The sequence below is a fragment of the Rana temporaria genome, chromosome 1 (assembly GCF_905171775.1).
Source record: "Rana temporaria chromosome 1, aRanTem1.1, whole genome shotgun sequence".
Lineage (NCBI taxonomy): Eukaryota > Metazoa > Chordata > Amphibia > Anura > Ranidae > Rana > Rana temporaria.
In genome coordinates, this window is record NC_053489.1 from 439644225 (window position 1) to 439668528 (window position 24304).

The 24304-nt window shown below is 44.5% G+C and overlaps 1 protein-coding gene across 1 annotated transcript in view; it reads left to right on the top strand.

The window, feature by feature from the left end:
* The window catches only part of CDS1 (CDP-diacylglycerol synthase 1), a 101740-nt gene extending 87464 nt beyond the window's left edge, over positions 1-14276 (top strand). The window contains exons 11-13 of the mRNA XM_040326494.1: positions 7331-7450; positions 10320-10423; positions 13753-14276. Coding sequence (XP_040182428.1) covers positions 7331-7450; positions 10320-10423; positions 13753-13885 — 357 coding nt within the window. The 3' untranslated portion in view covers positions 13886-14276. The remainder of the gene's footprint in view (positions 1-7330; positions 7451-10319; positions 10424-13752) is intronic.
* Positions 14277-24304: the final 10028 nt, after the last annotated feature.

A 24304-nucleotide genomic window follows, 5' to 3' on the forward strand; every position in this document is an offset into this window, starting at 1 on the left:
CTTAAGGTACGGTTAGGCACATACTTGGTGAATTTCTTTATCGTACATCACGGGACACAGAGCGGCATTCATTACTATATGGGTTATATGGAGTACCTTCAGGTGTAGACACTGGCAATCTCAAACAGGAAATGCCCCTCCCTATATAACCCCCTCCCATAGGAGGAGTACCTCAGTTTTTACGCCAGTGTCTTAGGTGTTAGTCATGGTTTAGCTTGCCTCCGCATCCTTGGGATTAGGTGAGCTACCGGTTCTGTCCAAAAAAGCCTCAGCGCTAAAGTGGTCAGTAACCGGACCCCAAACCCTTGGGGTATAGCCCATAATGCTTTTCTTTTTAGAGAGCTGGACCCTGGGCCCAGAACTTAGAAACCTTTGGGTACCTAAAGTTTTCTGTTGCCAGGGTGCTATATGGGCCCAGGACAGTGGATCCTTCATAGGAACCCAGGGCCTGAAGGTCTAGACATCCCCACGGAGATGGGGGAAGATTGGGCCTCTTGCTTGGCAAAGTCCTGCGGCATGGAGCAGGTAAGTGAGGGGAAAACTTGCGGAACTTGGTTCTTAGCAGGTTTTTTTCTGGGGGGTCACAGGGGACATGCCTAAAGTTATGCACTGCATCTGGCAAACTAGTCACATATCATAAAGATAGGATGGCTCTCTATGTATTATTCCCCATAAGATGTGACCTCCCTTGTAGTGTTGGAAAAGCATTGAGTGGGGCCTGTGTTATATAAAAATATATGTGTGTGTCAGAGAGCTTTGCTTACCTGCAGGCCTCCAGGCGATGCTCCATTCAGTCTTCCTCCTCAGAGCCTGCAAGCAGGCAAAACGCTGACCTCCTCATGGTTCCAGGCTGCAGGCTGCAGTTTGCTGGAACAGAGAGGTCCCTTCCTCCCAAAATCCCCCCCCCTCCCCCTGTCGGGAGGGGCATTTCCTGTTTGAGGTTGCTGGGGGGGAAGGGCGGGTCAGTGGCTTAAAGGAAGGGGCGGCCCTTCCTTGTTTGTTCCATCAATACTTTGGAACTGAGGAGAAAGACCAGAGCGGCAGCACGGGGCGCCGAGGACACACAGTGGCCAGAAAGGATATTGCAGTCTTCAGAGGACTGTTTTGTCAAGCCTAGAAATAGGCTGTTTCTTTTCCATCTCATAGTTTTTCTTTGCAATACTACTCAGGGGGACAGAATGTTTTTTCTTTCCTGGATTTGAAACAAAAACGAAAAAAAAAAAAGTCATCTAGGGGAGAGGAAGCATTTTTTTATCCCCCAAACAGGTGTTTGGACAATTAACTTTTATAGTTCCAAATACCAATAGGTAGCAGGTGTACCTCGGTATTGTACCATGGTATGCCACTGTTTTCCCTACAGGGAGCCTTGGGGCCATCGGGATCTGGGGCTGGAGCTGACGCGGGTCAGTCCAACCCTAAGATGGTCACGGAGGAGGTATTACTCACCTCTTTAAAAGAGATGCAGAAAAGCATGGGAAAAATGATATCCGCAGCTATGCGGGGCAGTAAGCGGAATAGATCTCCGTCGCCCGAGCGCGGACCCTCAGAAGAGGAGGTCCTTTCCTCAGGGGAATTGGACGACCTCTTGGACACGGACCAAGTAGGTTCAGGGATCGAAGACCCGGATACAGAGGAGTCTGGGGCAGTCTCCCTGAGGGAGAGCTGGTGGATTCAAGGATTGTCGGACTTGGTCCATAGGACATTCAACTTGCCAGTACCAGATCTCCAGGTATCGACGGTTTCAGCTTTGGGCTCACTGAGGGCGCCTCAAAGCAATGCTGTGTTTCCGATCCATCCTCTATTAGAGGGAATTTTGTTCCAAGATTGGAACAAGCCAGATAAGATCTTCTTACCACCTAAAAGGTTCTCTGTCCTATATCCTATGGAAGAAAATTTTTCCAAAAGATGGGCTACTCCTGCAGTGGACGCAGCCATCCCATGTGTTAACAGATCGTTAACATGCCCTGTAGAAAACATACAGGTGTTCAAGGATCCAGTTGATAAGCGCTTGGAAGCACTACTTAAGAACTCCTTCACTACTGCAGGGGCAGTAGTACAGCCAGCTGTGGCTGCGATTGGGGTCGCTCAAGCATTATCGGATCAATTTAAGCAGATGCTTAAACTTATTCCGGCCCAGCAGGCAGAAAAATTTTCGGATGTCCCTAAGGCCATATGTTTTACGGTAGACGCAATCAAGGATTCTATCCAGCAAGCGTCACGTTTATCGTTATCCCTTATCCATATGAGAAGACTCTTATGGTTAAAAAGCTGGGAGGCTGAGCCCCCATGCAAGAAGCTCCTGGTAGGGTTCCCCTTCCATGGAGGACGACTCTTCGGAGAAGACCTAGATAAATACATTCAGACCATTTCAAACGGCAAGAGTACTCTCTTGCCAACTAAGAAGAAGGTTCAGGGACCTGCGTTTAAACGACAGTATTCCCCTGGGCAGGGGCCCTCTAATGCCAAGCAGTATCGACGGCCTCCTGCAAAAGCAAACTTCGGCTTCAACAGCAGATCACAAGGACAGGCTGTTAGAGGCAAAAGGCAGTGGTTTCGCAAACCAGCAAAACCAGCCCCCAAGCCAACCTTATGAAGGGGCGCCCCCACCCACGAAGGTGGGGGGAAGGCTGCGACTCTTTTCAGAGATTTGGGAAGCCAGCATTCCCGACGAGTGGGTACGGTCTTCCGTGGCCACAGGCTACAAATTAGATTTCCTAAGGTTTCCTCCTCCTCATTTCCAGAAGTCGAGGATTCCAAACGATCCGGAAAAGGGAGCCGCATTAAGATCGGCATTAGATCATCTACTTTCCCAGGAAGTAATAGTAGAGGTACCAGTCCTGGAACAGGGGCTGGGTTTCTACTCCAACCTATTCATCATCCCAAAATCCAATGGAGATGTCAGGCCAATTTTGGACCTAAAGATGGTAAATGCATATCTAAAGATCCGCTCATTTCGGATGGAATCCGTGCGGTCAGCAGCTGCCACACTCCAGAAGGACGACTTCATGGCGTCCATAGACATAAAGGATGCCTACCTTCATGTTCCAATTTATCAGCCACATCAAAGATATCTACGCTTCATGGTGGCTTCGCGTCACTTCCAATTCGTGGCGCTTCCCTTCGGGTTGGCTACGGCCCCCCGGGTGTTCACGAAGGTCCTAGCTCCAATCCTAGCCAAACTAAGGATCCAAGGGGTCACGATCCTAGCATACCTGGACGACCTCCTAGTCATAGATCACTCGTCTCCCGGCTTGGAGCGAGCAGTGGCCCTCACGGTCCAATACCTCGAGAGGTTCGGCTGGGTCCTAAATCGAGAAAAGTCAGCTTTCCAGCCCACAAAGCAGTTGGAATATCTCGGCATGAGATTAGACACAGAACAACAAGGAGTGTTCCTACCTCTGAGGAAGGTAAAAGCCATCAAGGAATTAATCCTACTGGTTCTAAGCAAGAAAGAACCGACTATTCGCCTATGTATGAGGTTACTAGGCAAGATGGTGGCCACATTCGAGGCGGTACCATACGCCCAGAGCCACACTCGCATCCTACAGGCAGCCATCCTGTCAGCATGGAGCAGAAGGCCACAGGCCTTGGATATCCCGTTGCCGCTCTCATCAAGAGTCCGACAAAGTCTGTGTTGGTGGTTAGACCCTCAGAATCTACTGAAGGGGAGGTCTTTCAGCCCAGTGGCTTGGAAGATAGTGACCACAGACGCCAGCCTGACGGGCTGGGGAGCAATTTTGGATGGTTGCACTCGCCAAGGTACTTGGGCAAAGCCAGAGAAGCAGTTGCCCATCAACATCTTGGAGCTCAGAGCTGCTCGACTAGCCCTCAGGGCTTGGACGTCAAAATTGCAGGGGTTCCCGGTGAGAATTCAATCAGACAATGCCACGGCCGTGGCACACATAAATCACCAAGGGGGAACCAGGAGTCAAGCCGCTCAGAGAGAGGTGAGCTTGATTCTTCTATGGGCAGAGGCTCATGTGCCCTGCATATCGGCAATATTCATTCCAGGAGTGGACAACTTTCAGGCGGACTTCTTAAGCCGCCAGACTCTATGGCCGGGGGAATGGTCTCTGCATCCACTAGTCTTTCAAGCACTCTGCCAAAGATGGGGAGTGCCGGACGTGGATATCATGGCATCGAGACTCAACAAGAAACTAGACAGGTTCATGTCCCGCTCAAGGGATCCGATGGCCTGCGGAACCGATGCGTTGGTTTGCCCTTGGCATCAGTTCAAACTTCTTTATGCGTTTCCCCCGCTCCAGTTACTACCCCGCCTGCTGCGCAGGATCCGGGTGGAGCACATACCAGTCATCCTGGTAGCTCCAGCATGGCCCAGAAGGGCATGGTACTCACTAATCTTAAGGATGGTAGTGGGAGACCCTTGGACTCTTCCTCTACGGCCAGACCTGCTATCGCAAGGTCCGATCCTCCACCCTGCCTTACGGCATCTAAATTTGACGGCCTGGAAGCTGAATCCCTGATTCTCAGGGGTAGAGGTCTGTCTCAGAAAGTAATCTCTACCCTAATCAGAGCCAGGAAACCGGTCTCTAGGGTGATTTATTACAGGGTCTGGAAGGCCTATGTAGGCTGGTGTGAGTCCAAGCGATGGCTTTCTCGCAAATTTACCATCGATAGAGTATTAAGTTTTCTCCAGCTAGGAGTGGATAAAGGATTGGCATTAAGCACAATCAAAGGACAGATTTCTGCTCTGTCAGTGTGGTTTCAGCGGCCGCTGGCCACCCACTCGCTGGTTAAGACCTTCCTTCAAGGGGTCTTACGTATTAGACCTCCAGTTAAATCCCCGCTTTGTCCGTGGGATTTAAATCTTGTTCTGTCAAGTTTACAGAAACAACCGTTTGAGCCGTTGGCTGATATTCCTTTGGTTCTACTGACAAGGAAGTTAGTATTTTTGGTTGCCATAGTTTCCGCAAGAAGAGTTTCGGAGCTGGCAGCCTTATCCTGTAAGGAACCATATCTTGTTTTTCATAAGGACAGGGTCGTTCTCCGCCCTCATCCTTCCTTCCTTCCGAAGGTCATATCCAGTTTTCATTTGAACCAGGATTTGGTATTACCATCCTTCTTCCCTAAACCTACTTCCAGAAAGGAAGGGTTGCTGCATACCTTGGATATTGTCAGGGCCATGAAGGCCTATCTTAAAGCTACAAAGAAGATCCGGAAGACAGATGTGCTGTTCATTCTACCGGATGGGCCCAAGAAGGGGCAGGCAGCTGCAAAGTCCACCATTTCTAGGTGGATTAAGCAATTAATCACTCAGGCCTACGGCTTGAAAGGGTTGCCTCCTCCAGTATCATTAAAGGCTCATTCTACTAGAGCCATGGGCGCCTCCTGGGCAGCACACCACCAGATCTCTATGGCTCAAGTTTGCAAGGCGGCAACCTGGTCTTCTGTCCACACGTTTACAAAATTCTACAAGTTGGACGTAAGAAGGAATACTGATACTGCCTTCGGGCAGGCAGTGCTGCAGGCTGCAGTTTGAGACCCTCGGATTCCGGGGGCTCCTCTTGTTCGAGTTAAATTTAAAATTTTTATTTTTCTCAACTAAGTTGGATTTATTATGATTTGAGTATATCTCTAAATTAAATCCTTTTGTCTTGGAGATGTTCTCCCTCCCCTCATTGTAAGCATTGCTTTGGGACATCCCATATAGTAATGAATGCCGCTCTGTGTCCCGTGATGTACGATAAAGAAAAAGAGATTTTTAATACAGCTTACCTGTAAAATCTTTTTCTTGGAGTACATCACGGGACACAGAGCTCCCACCCCTCTTTTTTGAGGACCATTTTGGGAGGCATACTGCTTGCTACAAAACTGAGGTACTCCTCCTATGGGAGGGGGTTATATAGGGAGGGGCATTTCCTGTTTGAGATTGCCAGTGTCTACACCTGAAGGTACTCCATATAACCCATATAGTAATGAATGCCGCTCTGTGTCCCGTGATGTACTCCAAGAAAAAGATTTTACAGGTAAGCTGTATTAAAAATCTCTTTTTTTCCTGCAGGTACACTGGCCCCTTGCCATGGGTAGCCCTGTGCACCATGCAACCAGTCTTAAACAGAACCCGTTCCTTCACGGGTAGCCAATGCAGGGCTCTCAGCGATGGCGTGATGTGGTCATGACGACCAACACCCGTGAGTAGCCTTGCAGCGGCATTCTGAATAAGCTGTAGTTTGTGCATGACGTTATTAGGTAAACCCAGGTACAAAGAGTTACAGTAATCTAATCGACTTCCGATAATGGCATTAACCATAGAGATCTTGTGCGATTCTTCAATGAAGCGAAAAGTCGACCTCAGGAGTTTCAAGTGGAAGTGACAAGAACTCACCACCTGGTTTACCTGTGGTCGTAGCGTTAATCTATTGTCCAAGATGATACCCAAATCCCTGACCTGGGTGACTGGTACTGGGACCGATGAAAACGAGTCTGGCCAAGTAGGGAAACCGCCCGCCCATGACCCATAGTGGCCTATTTAAAGCATATTAAAACTCAAAAACCCATGTAATATATTGCAGCTTGCCAGTTATTAGATGCAGCGGCTTCATTTGTTTTTTTCCCCATAAATTTTAAGCTGGTAATCCAGCAAATAACACACTTTGTGTCCCTGGATGGCTATTCAGTGTACCTAATAGAATAAGCCATGGTTGTCAAAAGGCTAGACTTCAAATATTGTAAAAAAAATCCATCCAGCGCCACCCCCTTTTGTTTTGCTTTGTCGGGAGTGCTTGGCTCACAGTAACACCATCAACCACAAATAGACGAGAGAGACAGCACTGTATCTATCGACCTTAGATTTCTAATTGGGTCATTTTCAAATATGCTGAGTGAACCATAATACACTGACATTTCAGGACCGTGGCAGACCCCATTCTCAAGGTGACAGACAGCAAGGAGTGAAATATACTAACTCTATCTATATATATATATATATATATATATATATATATATATATATATATATATATATATATATATAAATATATATATATATATATATATAATATATATACACACACATTAGGGAATGTTCTTCTCAACTGTGCAGACACAACCTCCACCGTCGCATGCCTCAAAACATAACTAATCAGACTGTGAATAACCAAATACAATCTGGCCTGAAAAATAAAGCCCTGTGTGCTGGATGCCAGTAAATGTGGCACTGTATGGACAGCATGTGTTCCAAAAACCAGAACCAGAAGTCATTGTTGGGCACCACCTAGTCTTGTGTTCCTGTAATCTTTCCTTATCATTTTGTGTTTTTTAGCAGCAGCATATAAAAATAACTGGGGAAGTATTAATGTCTGTCTTCTAGAAAACAGTCAAGATGTATCCATTCCAGTTTCATAGCATTGCTCTCTCCACATTTGGATCATTGATTGGGCCATTTGGAGGATTCTTTGCCAGTGGCTTTAAAAGAGCTTTTAAAATTAAGGTAAGTCCTGCGTTGCCAATGTTTTCAACATGGAAATGTCATTGTTATTAGCTGGCATTTTAAAACGCCACTTCTTAACTGGGTACTATTATTTATTTGGCTTTCCTCATTATTGGGTGATAATGGATTTCTATATATATATATTGTGTAGTGTTTACAACCCTGGTCAAAAGTTTTGAGAATGGCACAAATATTAATTTTCACGGTCTGCTGCCTCAAAGTCTGCTTCCACCGGACATGGTGGAATTATGGATCTCTTTGACTGCCAGTACTTGATGGCAACCTTCGTGCATGTTTACAATTGTAGAAAGAAATGTTTGGACAGCCGCACTCTGGAAAAACCTTCTCGGTTGCCTTTTATTGATAAAAGTATTCAAACACCATACATCACAGCAAAGACAGGGGCATGCAGCTGACGTTTCGCACTACAATCAGTGCCTACTCTAGCTATGAGTAAGCACTGATTGTAGTGCGAAACGTCAGCTGTATGCCCCTGTCTTTGCTGTGATGTGTGGTGTTTGAAAACTTTTTCAATAAAAGGCAACAAGAAGGATTTTCCAGAGTGCGGCTGTCCAAACATTTCTTTCTACAATTGCTTTGTGCATTGCCGGCACCTGGGTTTCTCTGAGAGGATATGGATTCATCCACATACCTTATTGGAGCGGTGACTATCTTCTCTCTATTTCGTGCATGTTTACATTGCCAGCTTCATAAGGTTTTTTTTATTTTTATAATGGCAATTTGCATATACTACAGAATGTTATGAAGAGTGATCAGATGAATTACAATTAATTGCAAAGTCCCTCTTTGCCATGAAAATTAACTTAATCCCACTTAAGGACAGTGGTTCAATTGTTTTGAAGAAGGCTTCGGGGGACCAGAAAAAGTCCAGCAAGTGCCAGGACCATTTCCTACGGTTGATTCAGCTTTGAGTTCGGGGCACCACCAGTGCAGAGCTTGCATAGGAATGGCAGCAGGCAGGTGTGAGAGCATCAGCACGCACCGTAAGGAGAAGACTTTTGGAGGATGGCTTGTTGTCAAGAAAGCCACTTCTCTTCAGGAAAACATCAGGGAAAGACTGACCTTCTGCAAAAGGTACAGGGATTGGACTGCTGAGGACTGGGGTAAATTCCCTTTCTCTAATCAATCCCCTTTCTGATTGTTTGGAGCGTGGGGTTTGCTTTTCAGCCAAGGGAGTGGGCTCTCAAAATGTTGCCATGAAGAAAGAATGGTACAAACATCCTCTGAGAGAAACTTCTCCTGACCATCCAAGAACAGTTTGGTGAGGAACAATGCCTTTTCCAGCATGATGGAGCACATTGCCATAAGGCAAAAATGATAACTAAGCAGCTTGGGGAACAAAACATCAAAATTTGGGGTCCATGGCCAGGAGACTGGCCATGGAACTAAGCAGCTTGGGGAACAAAACATCAAAATTTGGGGTCGCATGCGCGCGGGAGACTTCAATTCGGCAAGGTCCGGTGGCTGCCGGTCCTTTAGCCGAGGATCCCAGCTGCGCATGCACCGCTGCAATTAGCGGCGCATTGCGGGGGAATATCTCCTAAACCGTACAGGTTTAGGAGATATTCTTTATACCTACAGGTAAGCCTTATTATAGGCTTACCTGTAGGTAAAAGTAAAAAATGTGGGTTTACAACCACTTTAACGCATAAACGTTATGTAATTGTCAATAAAAGCGTTTGACGCTTATGAAATGCATGTAATTATACTTTAGTATACCATAGTAACATCTGACAAAAAGATCTAAACACTGAAGCAGCAGACTTTGTGAAATTTAATATTTGTGTCAGTCTCAAAACTTTTGGCTAGGACTGTATAATACTGTCATCATCCCCTGTGCCCGTGTGAACAGACTTTGGGATTGTTTTGATAGCATCAGTTTGACATCCATTTGAAATGCTTCTGAGAACATTCAGAATTCATTGACAGGTGTATTTCACCTGCAGTTGTCCTCCTTCGAAAGCCCCATACACACGGTAGGACTTTTTGACAACAAACTTCAAAATGGGCAAGTTTTCAAAAAAAATCCTACTGTGTGTACGCTCCATCGGACAAACTTTTTTTGTTTTCATTGGATAAAAGTTCGCTCTGCAAACGGACAAACTTTTCGGCAACAAAAGTCATACGGGGCAAAGTCCTATCGTGTGTACAGAAATCCATCGGACTTTTGTCCGAAGTACAAACATGCATGCCCAGAACCAATGTTAAAATCAACCAACAATAGCAGAAGTTGACCAAAGGGTGGCGGTAAAGAGCAGAAAAACCACGTGATGTTGGGGGAAGTTTGCAGAAAAGTCCTGCCGTGTGTATGCTATGGGTGTGCCAGGCCAACTCCCTTCAAACAAAAATCCACGGAAAAGTTTGTTTGAAGTCCTACCGTGTGTATGAGGCTTTACAGGCATTAAACCGGCTTGAGCTAAACAAAAGCTCATTGACACAAGCCTTCAGTTGACTCTGGTTTGGGTCAAGGGACTGACTATGTTTGCATGAGAAAAATGTCTTCTTTTGGTAGTTTTCTTGTGTCATCTTAAACCTGTTCTGGATTGGCATTCGCACCACGCCATCCCTACCCCTGGCATAATAATAATCGCCATCCCTATCTCTGAATGAAAAATCTTAGCTATAGTTTGAAGCACTCTGGATGACTATACTATATGTCTTTCTTAGTATTCCTTGGCATCAGAATACATGGTATCACAAATGTTGCATTGACGAGCATTGGCACGAATTCTAGATGTGACTATTGTTGAAATTGAGTTTTTTTTTATTGTCATAATTAGTGGATTTTTTTTCCCCAATCTTCATAGTAAAAAGGTTTCAGTTCTATAATATATGTTACTTTTTACAGGATTTTGCTGACACCATTCCCGGACATGGTGGAATTATGGATCGCTTTGACTGCCAGTACCTGATGGCAACCTTTGTGCATGTTTATATTGCCAGCTTCATAAGGTAGTTTATCGCTATAGCAAATTTACCTTATACCCAGCACTTGCTTGGTACAAAGATATTTTAGTTTCTAATTGTGATGATAAACTCTGTTATATACCATCATCTCTATCAGTGAGAGAATAATGCCCTATTGTTGGTGTCAGTGGAAGGAAAAATGCCCCATCGCTCATGTCAGTGGGAGGAATGGTGCCCAAAGGGCCAGATAAAAGCAATTAAAGGGCCACCGTTTGGACACCACTGACCTATGATATTAGATCTTAAAGCGGGGGTTCACCCTATTAAAAAAAAAAAAAAAAAAAATTTCCTCTAGCATAAAATTAGGCATAGTAGCGCGAGTTACCGTATGCCTGTATTTATTTTTTTAGCCCCGTACTCACTGTGCAATCGTATATTGAAGATTCCCACTCCCCGCGGGGAATGGGCGTTCCTATCCAGAGGGAAGGTGATTGACGGCCGGCTCTGGCACGTCACGCTTCTCCGGAAATAGGACTTGGCTCTTCACGGCGCCTGCGCATAGTGTGTGCGCAGGCGCCGTATAGCGCCATGAAGAGCCGAGACCTACTCCGGCTGTCTTCGGGGAGCGTGACGTGCCAGAGCCGGCCGTCAATCACCTTCCCTTTCCATAGGAACGCCCATTCCCCGCGGGGAGTCGGAATCTTCAATATACGATTGCACAGTGAGTACGGGGCTAAAAAAATGAATACAGGCATACTGTAGCTCGCGCTACTATGCCGAATTTTATGCTAAAATGTTGTTAGTGTGGGTGAACCACCGCTTTAAGTTTACTAGTCTAATTTTGTTTATCCTTTGAGATATCAGAGTGGTCGGCTGTGATAAAAACTTGGAGTGGCCTCTCCCACAATAAAAGCAGCAATAATCCGATATGAATTCATCCACTATAGTGACAAGCCCTGGAACCTATGGAGACCTCCAGTGTAACTTTTGAGAAAATTTAATTTATAGAATAATATATTTAAACCTCTGCCCCAGAAAAAAAAGTATATTGCATTGGGTAAAGCAAAGAAGTGTTCAGCCCATCAGGTTTTATTGCTTTTTTGTTTTTTGTTCCTTTTTAGTAGATTTGTCCTCACTTCCTTTCAAGACAGGATGTGAACGGACATCTCCCCCAAACGGAACACAGACAAAAAGCGTTTTTTTAAGAAAGCGAGGAAGCGTTTAGAGAGAAAATCTTTCCAATGAAGAACAAACAAAAAAAAAGTCTCCTGTTAAACAAAATACATTTTTAGCTGGATATAGGCTTTCATGTGTCCAATGAAAAATTATGCTGGGTATGGATCATTTTACAGATTCTATCTAGGGCCAGAAAGCACCAGTGCTGGCCTATCTGTGGAAGAACAGTAATGATCAGACAAGGCTGCTCTCCAGTTCATCATATTCCCCACTGAACAGTTGGCCCTGGGGTCATTCTCCATATGGGACCCTGCACAACCAAAAAGAAAGTAAAGTCTTTCTATGGAATATTGGTATGCTGATAATATATGTTGCAGAACTCTGCTAGATTAAGGAATGTCTTGTGATCTGCATAGCTCACTAGACATGATATTGTCTTTGAAGGCAGTGTGGGATTATTAACATTGATGGTACAGACTGTGTGTGTGTGTGGAGGACTGCATGTAGTGGAATACAGTAGTAGAGTAGAGCTAAGACCTCAAAAAGCAGCAGAATGACTTGGTCAAGGACTGTGGGATTGATTTACAAAAACTGGAGTTCAAAATCTGGCGCAGCTCTACATAGAAACCAATCGGCATCCACGTTTTATTGCCAAATCTTAATTGAACAAGCTGAAGTCAGAAGCTGATTGGCTACCATGCACAGCTGCACCTGATACTGAGTGTTCCAACTTTAGGCCCCTTTCACACTGAGGCACTTGAAAATTGCCCATAAAGGGCGCATTTGAGGTGTTATCGGTGTGCTTTTTTTTTTTTACGGTCACGTGACTCAAAAGAACTATTTTGAGGTGCTTTTCAGGCACTTTTGTGGCGCTTCCCATTCATTTCAATGGAGAGGGATGCTTTTTTTTTTTTTTTTTTTAGCACTCCAAAAATGCTGCTTGCAGGAGTTTTTTCACTGCCCCGCCAGCGCACCCCCTCATTGTAAAAGCACTAATTGATTTGAATGGAAATAGGTTCTCATGAGCTTTTTAGATGCTTTTTTTAGCGTGAAAGTGCCTGAAAAAGCACCACGGTGTGAAAGGGGTCTTAGTAAATCTCCCCTCTGTATGTCATTTGTGGAGTACAGCGTATAGAAGTTTAGATGATGTGTGACAATACCCTATAAGATGGCAAGATGCACAGCGAGTGTTTATAACCCCTAGACAAGACTGTATAGCAGGGATATGCAATTAGCGGACCTTCAGTTCTTGCAAAACTACAAGTCCCATCATGCCACTGCCTTTAGGTGTCATGCTTGTGGCTGTCAGAGTCTTGCAATGCCTCATGGGACTTGTAGTTCTGCAACAGCTGGAGGTCCGCTAATTGTATAGCAACAGCTTGTACTGTTATCATTAGGGTTGTACCGATACCAGTATCGGTATCGGGACCGATACCGAGTATTAGCGTCAGTACTCGTACTCCCGCTAATACCGCCGATACTAAAATAGAATACTCCCCCCCCCGCCGCCACCACGTTAAGCCGCGCGGGGAACATTACAGACAGCTTTCGTTTGAATAGCTGTTTTCCCCGCCGCGCATACACTCCCCCTTGGGAGTGTCTATGCGCGGCGGGGAAAACAGCTGTTCAAACGAACGCTGACTGTAATGTTCCCCGCACCGCAGTGATTAACAGTAGGTACAGGGGACATGGCTGGTTATACGGGGGACATGGCTGGTTATACGGGGGACATGGCTGGTTATACGGGGGACATGGCTGGTTATACGGGGGACATGGCTGGTTATACGGGGGACATGGCTGGATATACGGGGGACATGGCTGGTTATACGGGGGTACTTGTACTCGGTCCTAAAAAAGTGGTATCGGGACAACCCTAGTTATCATAGTGCGGTAGTCGGAGAGGTAGCTGGTACATGGGTAAACCTAGAACAGTACGGTTGGTACTCGGACATGGTAAAGGTTGGACCTGACTTACCATATCCTGGGAAGGAATAATCATGAAACATGCTAGAATATAATAAGGAAAAGGGTGATAATGGATTGCCAGGTTAAAATCATTCCCTCCTCATTTGCTATTCATTATTTGAATGCCAATTTACATTTTACAGTTTTAAGTCAGTTTGACTGCCCTTACTTAACCAGATTTTGGTCTGAAAAATACTTAATTTACAGCATTTGTTTTCTTTTTCCATCTGTAGAGGTCCTAATCCCAGCAAAGTCTTGCAGCAACTTCTCGTGCTACAACCTGAACAGCAACTAAGCATCTACAAATTGTTTAAGGCACATTTAATTGAGAAAGGAGTAATTCCAGCATCAGTTTCTGACCTGTAACGTAAACCTATGTCGGATACCAAAACTAAAACACATCAGACTTATTGCACTGAGTGAAGAGCTTTCAACCAAAGACTCATCTTTTTTCCTCTACCTGGATAGTCTCAGACTCTTCAACAAAGGCACAAAGCTGCCTTATTTTATATAAATGTATAGACACAGATGGGGAAAATTGCTAAGTGAAGATCTGATGGTTGAAATTGGATCTTTCCAGACCAACGTATAGATACGTATTAGCCCAGTAGGTTTTAATCCTTCATATGTATACCGAAGAACTGGATCGGTCATTGCTTGTTGTATTGGACAGTCCTACATCTATTACTGCATAAACTTTGTACAGTATATCATTCTTCTGTTGAGTAAAGGCATCCAGGCCTCCCATTTATTTCTACAGCTTTTTATAGATTAGCTTTTATGACTTGTAAGCTTTAAATGGGCACCTAAAAATAGTAATACGCTTTCTAGTGAGATGTGCAGTAGACCTAATGATCCGTAGCTGTTCAGTGTATAAACAGTGAAGTGGTTACTGCAGAATATGTGCTTGTTAGGTGATGAGTTGGGTCTTTAACCACTTCCATACCGGGCACATATACCCCCCTCCTGACCAGGTGAAATTTCAGCTTCCGGCACTGCGTCGCTTTAACTGACAAATGCGCGGTCGTGCGACGTGGCTCCCAAACAAAATTGGCGTCCTTTTTTCCCCACAAATAGAGCTTTCTTTTGGTGGTATTTGATCACCTCTGCGGTTTTTATTTTTTGCGCTATAAAACAAAAAAAGCAACAATTTTGAAAAAAAAATCAATATTTTTTACTTGTTGCTATAATAAATAGCCAAATTTTTTTTTTCCGAATTTTTTTTACTCAGTTTAGGTCGATACGTATTCTTCTACATATTTTTGGTAAAAAAAAAAAAAAATCGCAATAAGCGCTTACAAAATATGGGACAGAATTATTATTATTTTTTTTTATTTTTATTTTTTTTACTAGTAATGGCGGCGATCTGCGATTTTTTTTATTGGACTGCGACATTATGGCGGACACATCGGACACTTTTGACACATTTTTGGCGCCATTCACATTTATACTGCGATCAGTGCTATAAATATGCACTAATTACTGTATAAATGTGACTGGCATTGAAGGGGTTAACACTAGGGGGTGAGGAAGGGGTTAAATGTGTAGCCTGGGTGTGTTCTAACTGTGGGGGGAGGGGGGTGACTGGGGGAGGTGACCGATCTGTGTCCCTATGTACAAGAGACACAGATCGGTCTCCTCTGTCCCCTGACAGGACGTGGAGCTCTGTGTTTACACACAGAGCTCCACGTCCCTGCTCTGTCACTGCTGATCGTGGGTGCCTGGCGGACATCGCGACCGCCAGGCACGCGCATAGGCATCTCGGGGACGCGCCGGGCGCGCGCCGGCTCGCTCGCGCGCCCCCCAGTGGCCGGAGGAATACAGGACGTCAATTGACGTCCTGTTGAGTTTCCAGAGCCACTGTGAAGCCGTCATTTTACATGCGGCCGGTATTCAAGTGGTTAACATTTTGCAGTAATCACTGGAAGAGAACAAGAGAGCATAAATGAAATGTCCTTGCAAATAAATTAGGGATTGCAATACATAAAACACTATTGGAAGAAATGCAACATATTATTTTTAAAGGAATACTACTTTTTTTTGTTCACCTCCTATATAAGTAAACTAACTTTTGGAATTTATCTAGGTATGGCAACACAGACACTTCCACTGTATCGTCTGTTGGTTTTACTGAAACCAGTACATAAGGCCTGTACCATACCCTTGGGCCATCGATACACGGTTTAAATCTTGGTCAGTTCAGCGGGAACCGGCAGAGATTCGAACCATTAGTGGGCAGGCTAAATGTACCAAGTTGATCGATTGATCAGCGTGGGTACACTGCCAAGTTCACTTCTAATTCACCTGCTCCCTTTCCCCTGTGAGGAGAAGACAATGGTCCGACAGAAGAGATTCCTCTGTCAGCGCTTATGGGGGGGGGGGGGGGGGGGGGGGAACGTGCGTGGGCAAACTTCTTTCCTGCAACTTGTGGCTGCAGGAAAGAAATTCGCACCATCTATGACCAGCCTTAGTATGAGATTTACAGCACAAGAAAACATGATAATATCCAAACTATTCATGGCACTTTAGACAGCTGTTGTGTTTCCCCTACAGCAGATCATATTTATATAAGCACAAATGTATAGTATTGTATTCTAACAAACTGTGGTACATGATGGGGAAAAAATAACCTGTTAACATGGAGCCCCAAAGCAAGTTTTTTGGGGGAATGGGCATAATATATTTGGACACTGGCAAGCAAAAGCTGTTGGCCAGCCAGGTATAACCCCCCCTTCCAGCATGCTTCAATTTTGTGCTTGTGACCCAGGAGGATGGATGTCCCATCACTACTGAGAATTTTTTTTTTACTAGCCATTTTATCTTTTATTTATTTTTTGTTCATTCAAGACTTCATGTACATGCTACTGTGCTGGGCTTTGTATGCAGTTGTCTGGAGTAGTGTATCCTCAGCAATAGCTTTGGAGGCCATACCTGGACCACGCTGGGCCGAAGACTATGAGGCCTGCCTAGAATGTGACCTTCAAGCACTGAGCTCTGCTTGTGGTGCTTTCCAGACCTTTGCGTACAGTGTTACTCTTGAAGTGCTTTCCAGGTCCATAGTTGTGGAACAGCCTCTGGTGTGACTAAAGATTCTTTTTAGGAATATGCTGTGTGAGCCCATCAGAACTTTTTTTTGCTGTTGGTTCCTATGGATAAAATGCTGGGAAATGAAGTGCTGCATCACTAGCTGGAGTGTCACATCTGAACGCTTTATGCTCTGTTCTCACCTTTTCAGCATGAGTTGGCAACTTCCCAACCTTGCTCCTAATCGCTAGATACCCATGACTAAGCCCCGTGGGTGAGGTGAAACATGGGGGGGCGGACATGGCCTGTGTGGAGTTCGGCTAAAGCCTCTACCACTCATTACACACTGGGCTTGTAGGGGCTGAGATTTTTCTCTACTTGTTCTGTGGATTACATGGAGTCAGGGCGGACTTCTAGCCTGACCTGCACCCTCCGTGGAACACACCGAATGGGGGACATAGATGCCGGAGCGAAGACCCTAAAGTCGTTGTAGATTCCCATTTGCAAGAGGCGCAATTTTACCTTGGTCTTTGCTGCCACCTTCATTCACCAAAAAAAAAACAGCCATTCGAACTCTTCTGCTTTCAGCTGCTGGTTTGTAAGTACCTACAGTTTTCACCTGGTGTTATCAAATAAGCTGTTCTTATTGAGCTGTACAACATGTCAGATCCCAATGTCTAACATTCCTGCAGCTTTAGCAGCCTCTGGCTCTTCTGCTGTGGAGGTTCTAGCTAAGAGTCCACAAATCCTTGGTGGAATATGTTACGGAGCAGCTGCATGCAGTTGCCATATCAGTTCTTTTTGACACAGTGTGTGCCACCTCAAATACATCCTGTAGCTTCTATTGGTGCTGTTACTAGTCTGGATTCATGAAAAGTCCCAAGACTAATAAATATTTTCCAGTGCACTCCTTACTTCCATATCTTGGCCTACAGTCCTTCCTTCCTTCCCTTGGTTTACTCTGGATTGCTGGGCAATACTGAGGTCACACAGAGTACAGTAGAATTACAGGGAAGGCACCCAGTGGGCATGTCTTTAAAAGCTTGCCAGTGTCCAATCACCTGAAGGTACAAGCCTATAAGGCATGGTGTATGCATATGCAGCCTGTCTCTTGTACCGTAGAGAAAATAAATTTGGATATGGAATATACAGGTAAGTCAAAATTCCTTTTCTCTTTTCGTCCATGGATGGACACAGCCTTCACAAATCTTGACATATGGGTTATGTTCCTGTTCATAGGAGAGGACTCCCTCTCCTATGAACAGAAACATAACCCATAAGTCAAGATTTGTGATGGTTGTGTCCGCCCATGGACGACAGAGAAAAGGATTTTATGGTGAGTACAAAAAAATAATTTTTTTTTTTCTAAATTAAGGGGTTCTGCAAACTAGGATCACAAGACTGCAGGTTTTTGTAAATGTTATATGGTCTAACTATCGAAAGCTTTCTTTATCAGAATCTCATTCTTTAGGCCCCTTTCACACTGCATTCTGATCAGGTCCACCTATTCGTGTTTCAGGCGGACCTGATCAGAATGTCCATGAAGGACAGACAGATGTAAATGGACTTGTGTCTGTTTTCACCCGCCTTGGGTCCAATCAGGTCCACCAAAAAAACTGAATAGGACTGCGTCCTATTCTGTTTTGAAGGATCAGATCGGAATTAGCCGTATCTAAATGTACAGTAAATAATGTAAATCGGAAACTGTGGAAAGTTGCGCATAAAAAAAAGTGAGCTGCAAACACAAAAGAGGATATCCTCTCTAATAGGGCGCTATAAATAATAAGTGTTGTGCTAATACATAACCAACATAAGATAATACATAACCATAATAAAGTGATCACAAATGCAATAAAAAAAATAGTGCTTGATACGTGTAAAGAGATAAACATGACACAAGTCCCCTTTAACAAATCCCATGAATGTGACTCTTTATTTCCAAATTGGCAAATCACCAGTGTCACTCGTCACCAGGAATATTAAATAGGTTGTGGGCTTACCAGATGAAAATGACCCCCTTATTCAGAGTGGTCTAAACACGCTCAACCTGTGGCTGCAACATCTCAATAGCATCTCTTTCCACAAAAGCCAACGTTGCCAACTCACACATTTAGAATCGTGCACAACTAAGCACATATAGGCTCCTTATTGTGTAGAGACCATAAAACACAATTTATTTCATTTTAAAAAAGCACTTACAAGTATAAAAATGGGTTATGCATGACAATAAAATCATCCAGCCGGTAAAATAGCATGTATTTCTGGTTTACTTCCTGTACGTGATGACGTCAAGGGGGAGCCGCCCCCGTTTTCTACGAGGAGTCTATACCTGCTTACTTTTGCATACTTCTGAGTGTGTGTGGGTGCAGTTACCACTTATCCGAAGAACAACTCAGATGGACAACGTTGGCGTTGTGGAAAGAGATGATATTGAGATGGTACAGCCAAGGGCTGAGCGTATTTAGACCTCTCAAAATACCCAAAAGGCTATTTTGGGTATTCTGCAACTTATATTATTAGCGCAACACTTACCGTATTTATCTGGGTATTGCACGCTCCGGCGTATAGCGCGCACCCCTAATGTGGACCTGCAATTCCTGTAAAAAAAAACATTTTAGTACTTAGTTTTGTTGTCTTGCGCAGCGTCCATCGTCTGGTCCGTCTGCGGCTTCGGTGGTGTCCTCCAGGCTTCTCCCGCACTGTCTCCCCATCGAATCGCCGCTTCCCGCGCTCAGTTTGAACGCCTCCGCCGACGTATACCGAGTGCAGTACTCTCGGCTACATTCGGCCAGGCTCGGCTTTGCTCGTGCTCACACTCTGTGACGTTTATGCGTGAGCATGAGCGAAGCCGAGCCTGGCCGAGTGTACTGCACTCGGTATACGTCGGCGCAGGCATTCAAACTGAGCACGAGAAGCGGGTATCGGCGTATATCGCACATCCACGATTTTCCCCTTATTTTAAGGGGGAAAAAGTGCGCGGTATACGCCGATAAATACGGTAAATTATTTATAGTTATCTAAATGGACAGCAGAGTCTGTTTACATCTGGCTGCCCATAGAGCTTAGCAGGGTCTGTTCGCATCCCCTCTGCATGAACTGAGAGGGCATGGATGTGACATCAGTTCCATTTATCTCCAATCAACAGGACCCCTACCTGTGTGAAAGGGGCCAAAGTTTTAAACTGAATTTTGGATCCCCCATCCTTTAGGTGAAACACAATGCATAAATATGAATCTAGCATCCAGAACTCCATTTTTTTTTTTTAAATGCATGAAGACTTCTGATTAGTTGCTATTGGCACCTTAACTGTTTCTGTACCTGCAATTTTGGGAACAAATTTGGGATAGTTTCTAATGAAGGCACTGGGTTGAAAATTAAAGACGTAAAAGCACCTACATCCAATTAGATGCAGGCACTGTTTGGGTATTTTCACAGCTGATGCCACCAGCTGTCCCAATACAGGAGCTGCAGCAGTAGCTTTGTCCAGCGTCACTGCTTAGCGTGAACGGGGAAAACTTGAAACTTCTTTCTTTCAGCGCACAGACTGAACAAGAGAAATCAGTGTATCGTGTTTGAGGTGTGGCTGTTGGACAGGCTAAAGCCGTTCATTGTTTACCCTTGGCTAGGAAACTGTAACTTGAATACATTTCTATAAATAGAGGATTCACATTTTTGACAGTTAAGTGAGCAAACAAACTAGTGTGACCAATGGACGTAGCTACAGTAAAGGTGCCTGTAGATATGAAGGAACGTTCACCTAATTCAGCCTTTTACCGATCAGTCAGGGAATGTTTGTAGGCTTTCCCTGAAGTCTCCTGTTTTTGTCCCATTGGTAAAATTGGCTTCTGCAGAGCTTCCCCCCTTCCCTCCCCCCTCTCTTTATAGCCACAAACATACAAGTCCACTTGATGCAAAATGTCATGTTTAATCGACAATCGTTTGTACAACCTAGCTATCTAACGTCTGTACTTACTGTAAATATAAAAATATGTCTCAATAGCTGTTATTAGTTCAATTACTGTATATTTATTCCTTTACTTGACCCAATGACCCCCTGTTATGAAGAAAATACTTTGGCTGCCACAGACCTCCTGAAAATGCTGGTTTCCTGGCTGTAATACTTTGAGTCCCTGACCCAGAAAAAGAACCTCGGACGCACATACCTGTAAGGCCCCGTACACACGAGGAGACATGTCCGATGAAAACGGTCCGCGGACCGTTTTCATCGGACATGTCTCCTGGGAGCTTTTGGTCTGATGTGTGTACACACCATCAGACCAAAATCCCTGCGGACAGAATACGCGGTGACGTAGAAGACACCGACGTTCTCAAACACGGAAGTGCAATGCTTCCACGCATGCGTCGAATCAATTCGACGCATGCGCGGGATTTCGGGACGCTGGTTACACGTCATAACCAGCGGACATGTCCGATTAGGTGTACTAACCATCGGACATGTTTCCAGCGGACAAGTTTCTTAGCTTGCTAAGAAACTTCTGTCCGCTAGGCCGTACACATGGTCGGACATGTCCGCGGAAACTGGTCCGCGGACCAGTTTCAGCGGACATGTTCGACCGTGTGTACGGGGCCTTACAGGTCAACAACTCCAAAAGTATTCAACTTATTCAATCAACATGAAAGCTTGGCAACTAGCATGCTCCGGAAGTGATCAAGAATTGCAGCCCCACATGTCTTTAAAGACAGCTTTCCTTTCATATTATTGCACTGCTGGAGCCTATCGTGGCACGTAATGGTTGGGGACCACGGCAAATGGTACATAGTATTTATATTTTTTGTGGGCAGTATAACCTAACTGAAAACGTATAAAGTGTTTGTTATAGTTGAAATTCTTTTGCAGTGTGTGTAATGTATGGTTTGAAAAGTGAGTGTAGATGGCTGCTGAATGGTAAGCTAAAAAAAAATCTTCTGCTGTAAATGTTATATAGAGATATACATACACTATATTGTCAAAAGTATTGGAACGCCTGCCTTGCATGGCATCCCAGTCTTAGTCCATAGGGTTCAATATTAAGTTTGCAGCTATGCAAGCTTCAACTCTTCTTGGAAGGCTGTGTACAGGATTTAGGAGTGTGTCTATGAGAATGTTTAATCATTCTTCCAGAAATGCGTTTTGTGAGGTCAGGCACTGATGTGGATGAGAAATCCAGGCCAGTCAAGTTCCTCCACTCCAAATTCACTCATATGGACCTTGCATTGTGCACTGGTGCCCAGTCATGTTGGAACAGGAAGGGGCCATTCCTAAATGGTTCCCACAAAGTTGTGAGCATGAAATTGTCCAAAATGTCTTGGTATGCTGACTCCTTAAGATTTCCCTTCACTGGAACTAAAGAGCCAAGCCCAACCCCTGAAAAACAACCCCACATCATAATCCCCCCTCCACCAAATGATTTGGATCAGTGCGCAAAGCAAGGTCCATAAAAACATGGAAAAACGACTTTGGGGTGGAGGAGCTTGACTGGCCTGCACAGAGTCCTGACCTCAACCTGATAGAACACCTTTGGGATGAATTGGAACAGAGACTATGAGCCAGACCTTTTCATGCAACATCAGTGCCTGACCTCACAAATGCGCTTCTGGAAGAATGGTCAAACATTCCCATAGACACACTCCTAAACCTTGTGGACACCCTTCCAGAAGAGTTGAAACTGTTATAGCTGCAAAAGGTGAGTCAACTCAATATTGAACCCTACGGACTAAGACTTGTTAAGAATTTTTAAATAATTCTGATATTTAGGCCTCTTGCACATTGTTGTCTATGAAACAATGCACACGGCTGCGTAAAGATCAATGAGTACATAAAAAAAATGGGTACATAAAAAAAAAATATTTGAGAAGTTTGCATTCAAATGCAGTAAATTACGCATGCACGTATGTATATTTAAACGCTGGCAACTAGAAGAGGACGAAGAAGAATTTTACGTATGTACGCAAGGTAAATTTTATCCAAGATCTTTCTATCAACAAGATCCAGAGTTTAAAGCGGAGGTTCACCCGTACCTGATACATTTTCCCCTTAGCTTCATGCTCGTTTTGTCTAGGGGAATCGGCTAGTTGTTTTAAAATATGAGCTGTACTTACCGTTTACGAGATGCATCTTCTCCGCCGCTTCCGGGTATGGGCGTTCCTATTTTGATTGACAGTCTTCCGAGAGGCTTCCGACGGTCGCATCCATCGCGTCAAGATTTTTCGAAAGAAGCCGAACGTCGGTGCGCAGGCGCAGTATAGAGCCGCACCGATGTTCGGCTTCTTTCGGCTACTAGTGACGCGATGGATGCGACCTTCGGAAGCCTCTTGGAAGACTGTCAATCAAGAAGGAACGCCCGCTCCCGAAGACTCATACCCGGAAGCGACGGAGAAGATGCATCTCGTAAACGGTAAGTACAGCTCATATTTTAAAACAACTAGCCGATTCCCCTAGACAAAACGAGCATCCATCTAAGGGGAAAAAATGTTTTATGGGTGAACTCCTGCTTTAAACAACAAATTCTTACATCTATGTGCAAGAGGTCTAATGCACCTCAAGTAAACAGTCTATACAGTATAGGAAATGCAGATGACCTAATTAATAAAGTTCCCATTCTATGCAGTTTTATCATATTCTACAGTAGTAAGCTGACTTCTCTTTTGGACTCCTTTAGGAAACCTGTACATAGAAAGACACACCGGCTGCCACTGCTGACCTTTTTATGAAAACGTTCTTTTTCAATTCACAGTCGCTGACAAGCGCAGTCCTAACCAATGAACTGTGCACTTGTTCCTAGTCAGTGGCTCATAACCCATTTGCATCTTTGTGGTGTGTTTAATGCCCATTCATTGCCACATTTTGCATTAAGGCAAGCCATTTATTTGAATAGGACACCTAAAGCAACAAAAACAGTCCATGTAGAATTTTTCGCAGTGCGTCACTACACTGCTAAGCCCATTCATTGGTAAGGTGCGTTGGCATGTCAATAGGAACTAATGGCACTGCAGAGTACCGACAATCATAACATGTGAATCTGGCCTTGAAGTACTGAAGGGTGAGTAGTAGACCGACCTGGCAAGCATAGGCTTCTTTTAAATGGTCACTTTGGGCCAGATTCTTGTAGAATTACGTTGCTCCACGGCAGCGTAACGTATGTGATTTACGTTACACCGCCGCAGGTTTACAGCGTAAGTGCCTGATTCTCAGAACTCTTACCTGTAAACTTGCGGCGGAGTAACGTAAATCCGATCGGCGCAAGTCCGCCTAATTTAAATGGGGCGGGCATGAGATACGCCGTTGTATCTCTTTTGTGAATCTGGCCCTAAACTCCAATTACTGGACTCAAAAAACCAAATCGGTCTAATTTCTCCTGGTGGAAATCCAGCTTTGAATCACATATGTAACAGAGCGCATAGGGGCTTACGTAAATGGTTTGTAAAGTATTTTTTATTATAAAAAAATATATATATTTTAAAATACTAAACATATTATAGTTACCTGTTGTGTCTAATGAAATAACAGAGTGCAGCCCTTTAGGCCCTTATCTTGGATCCCCTGCCAGCGCTCCTGGCTCGCCCTCTTCTCGGTGTGCCACCATAGGAAGGTGGCACACCTGCAGGCCAGATCCCAATTTCCATATGTGTGTGGCTTCATTTAATTCATACCGCTGCTTTATAAATTAGCCCCTTAGTTTTATTTTTGTATAAGGTACAATTGAATATACCTGTTTGTTACAGGCATGGACAAATTTGTTGGTACCCTTACAGCTCGTGGAA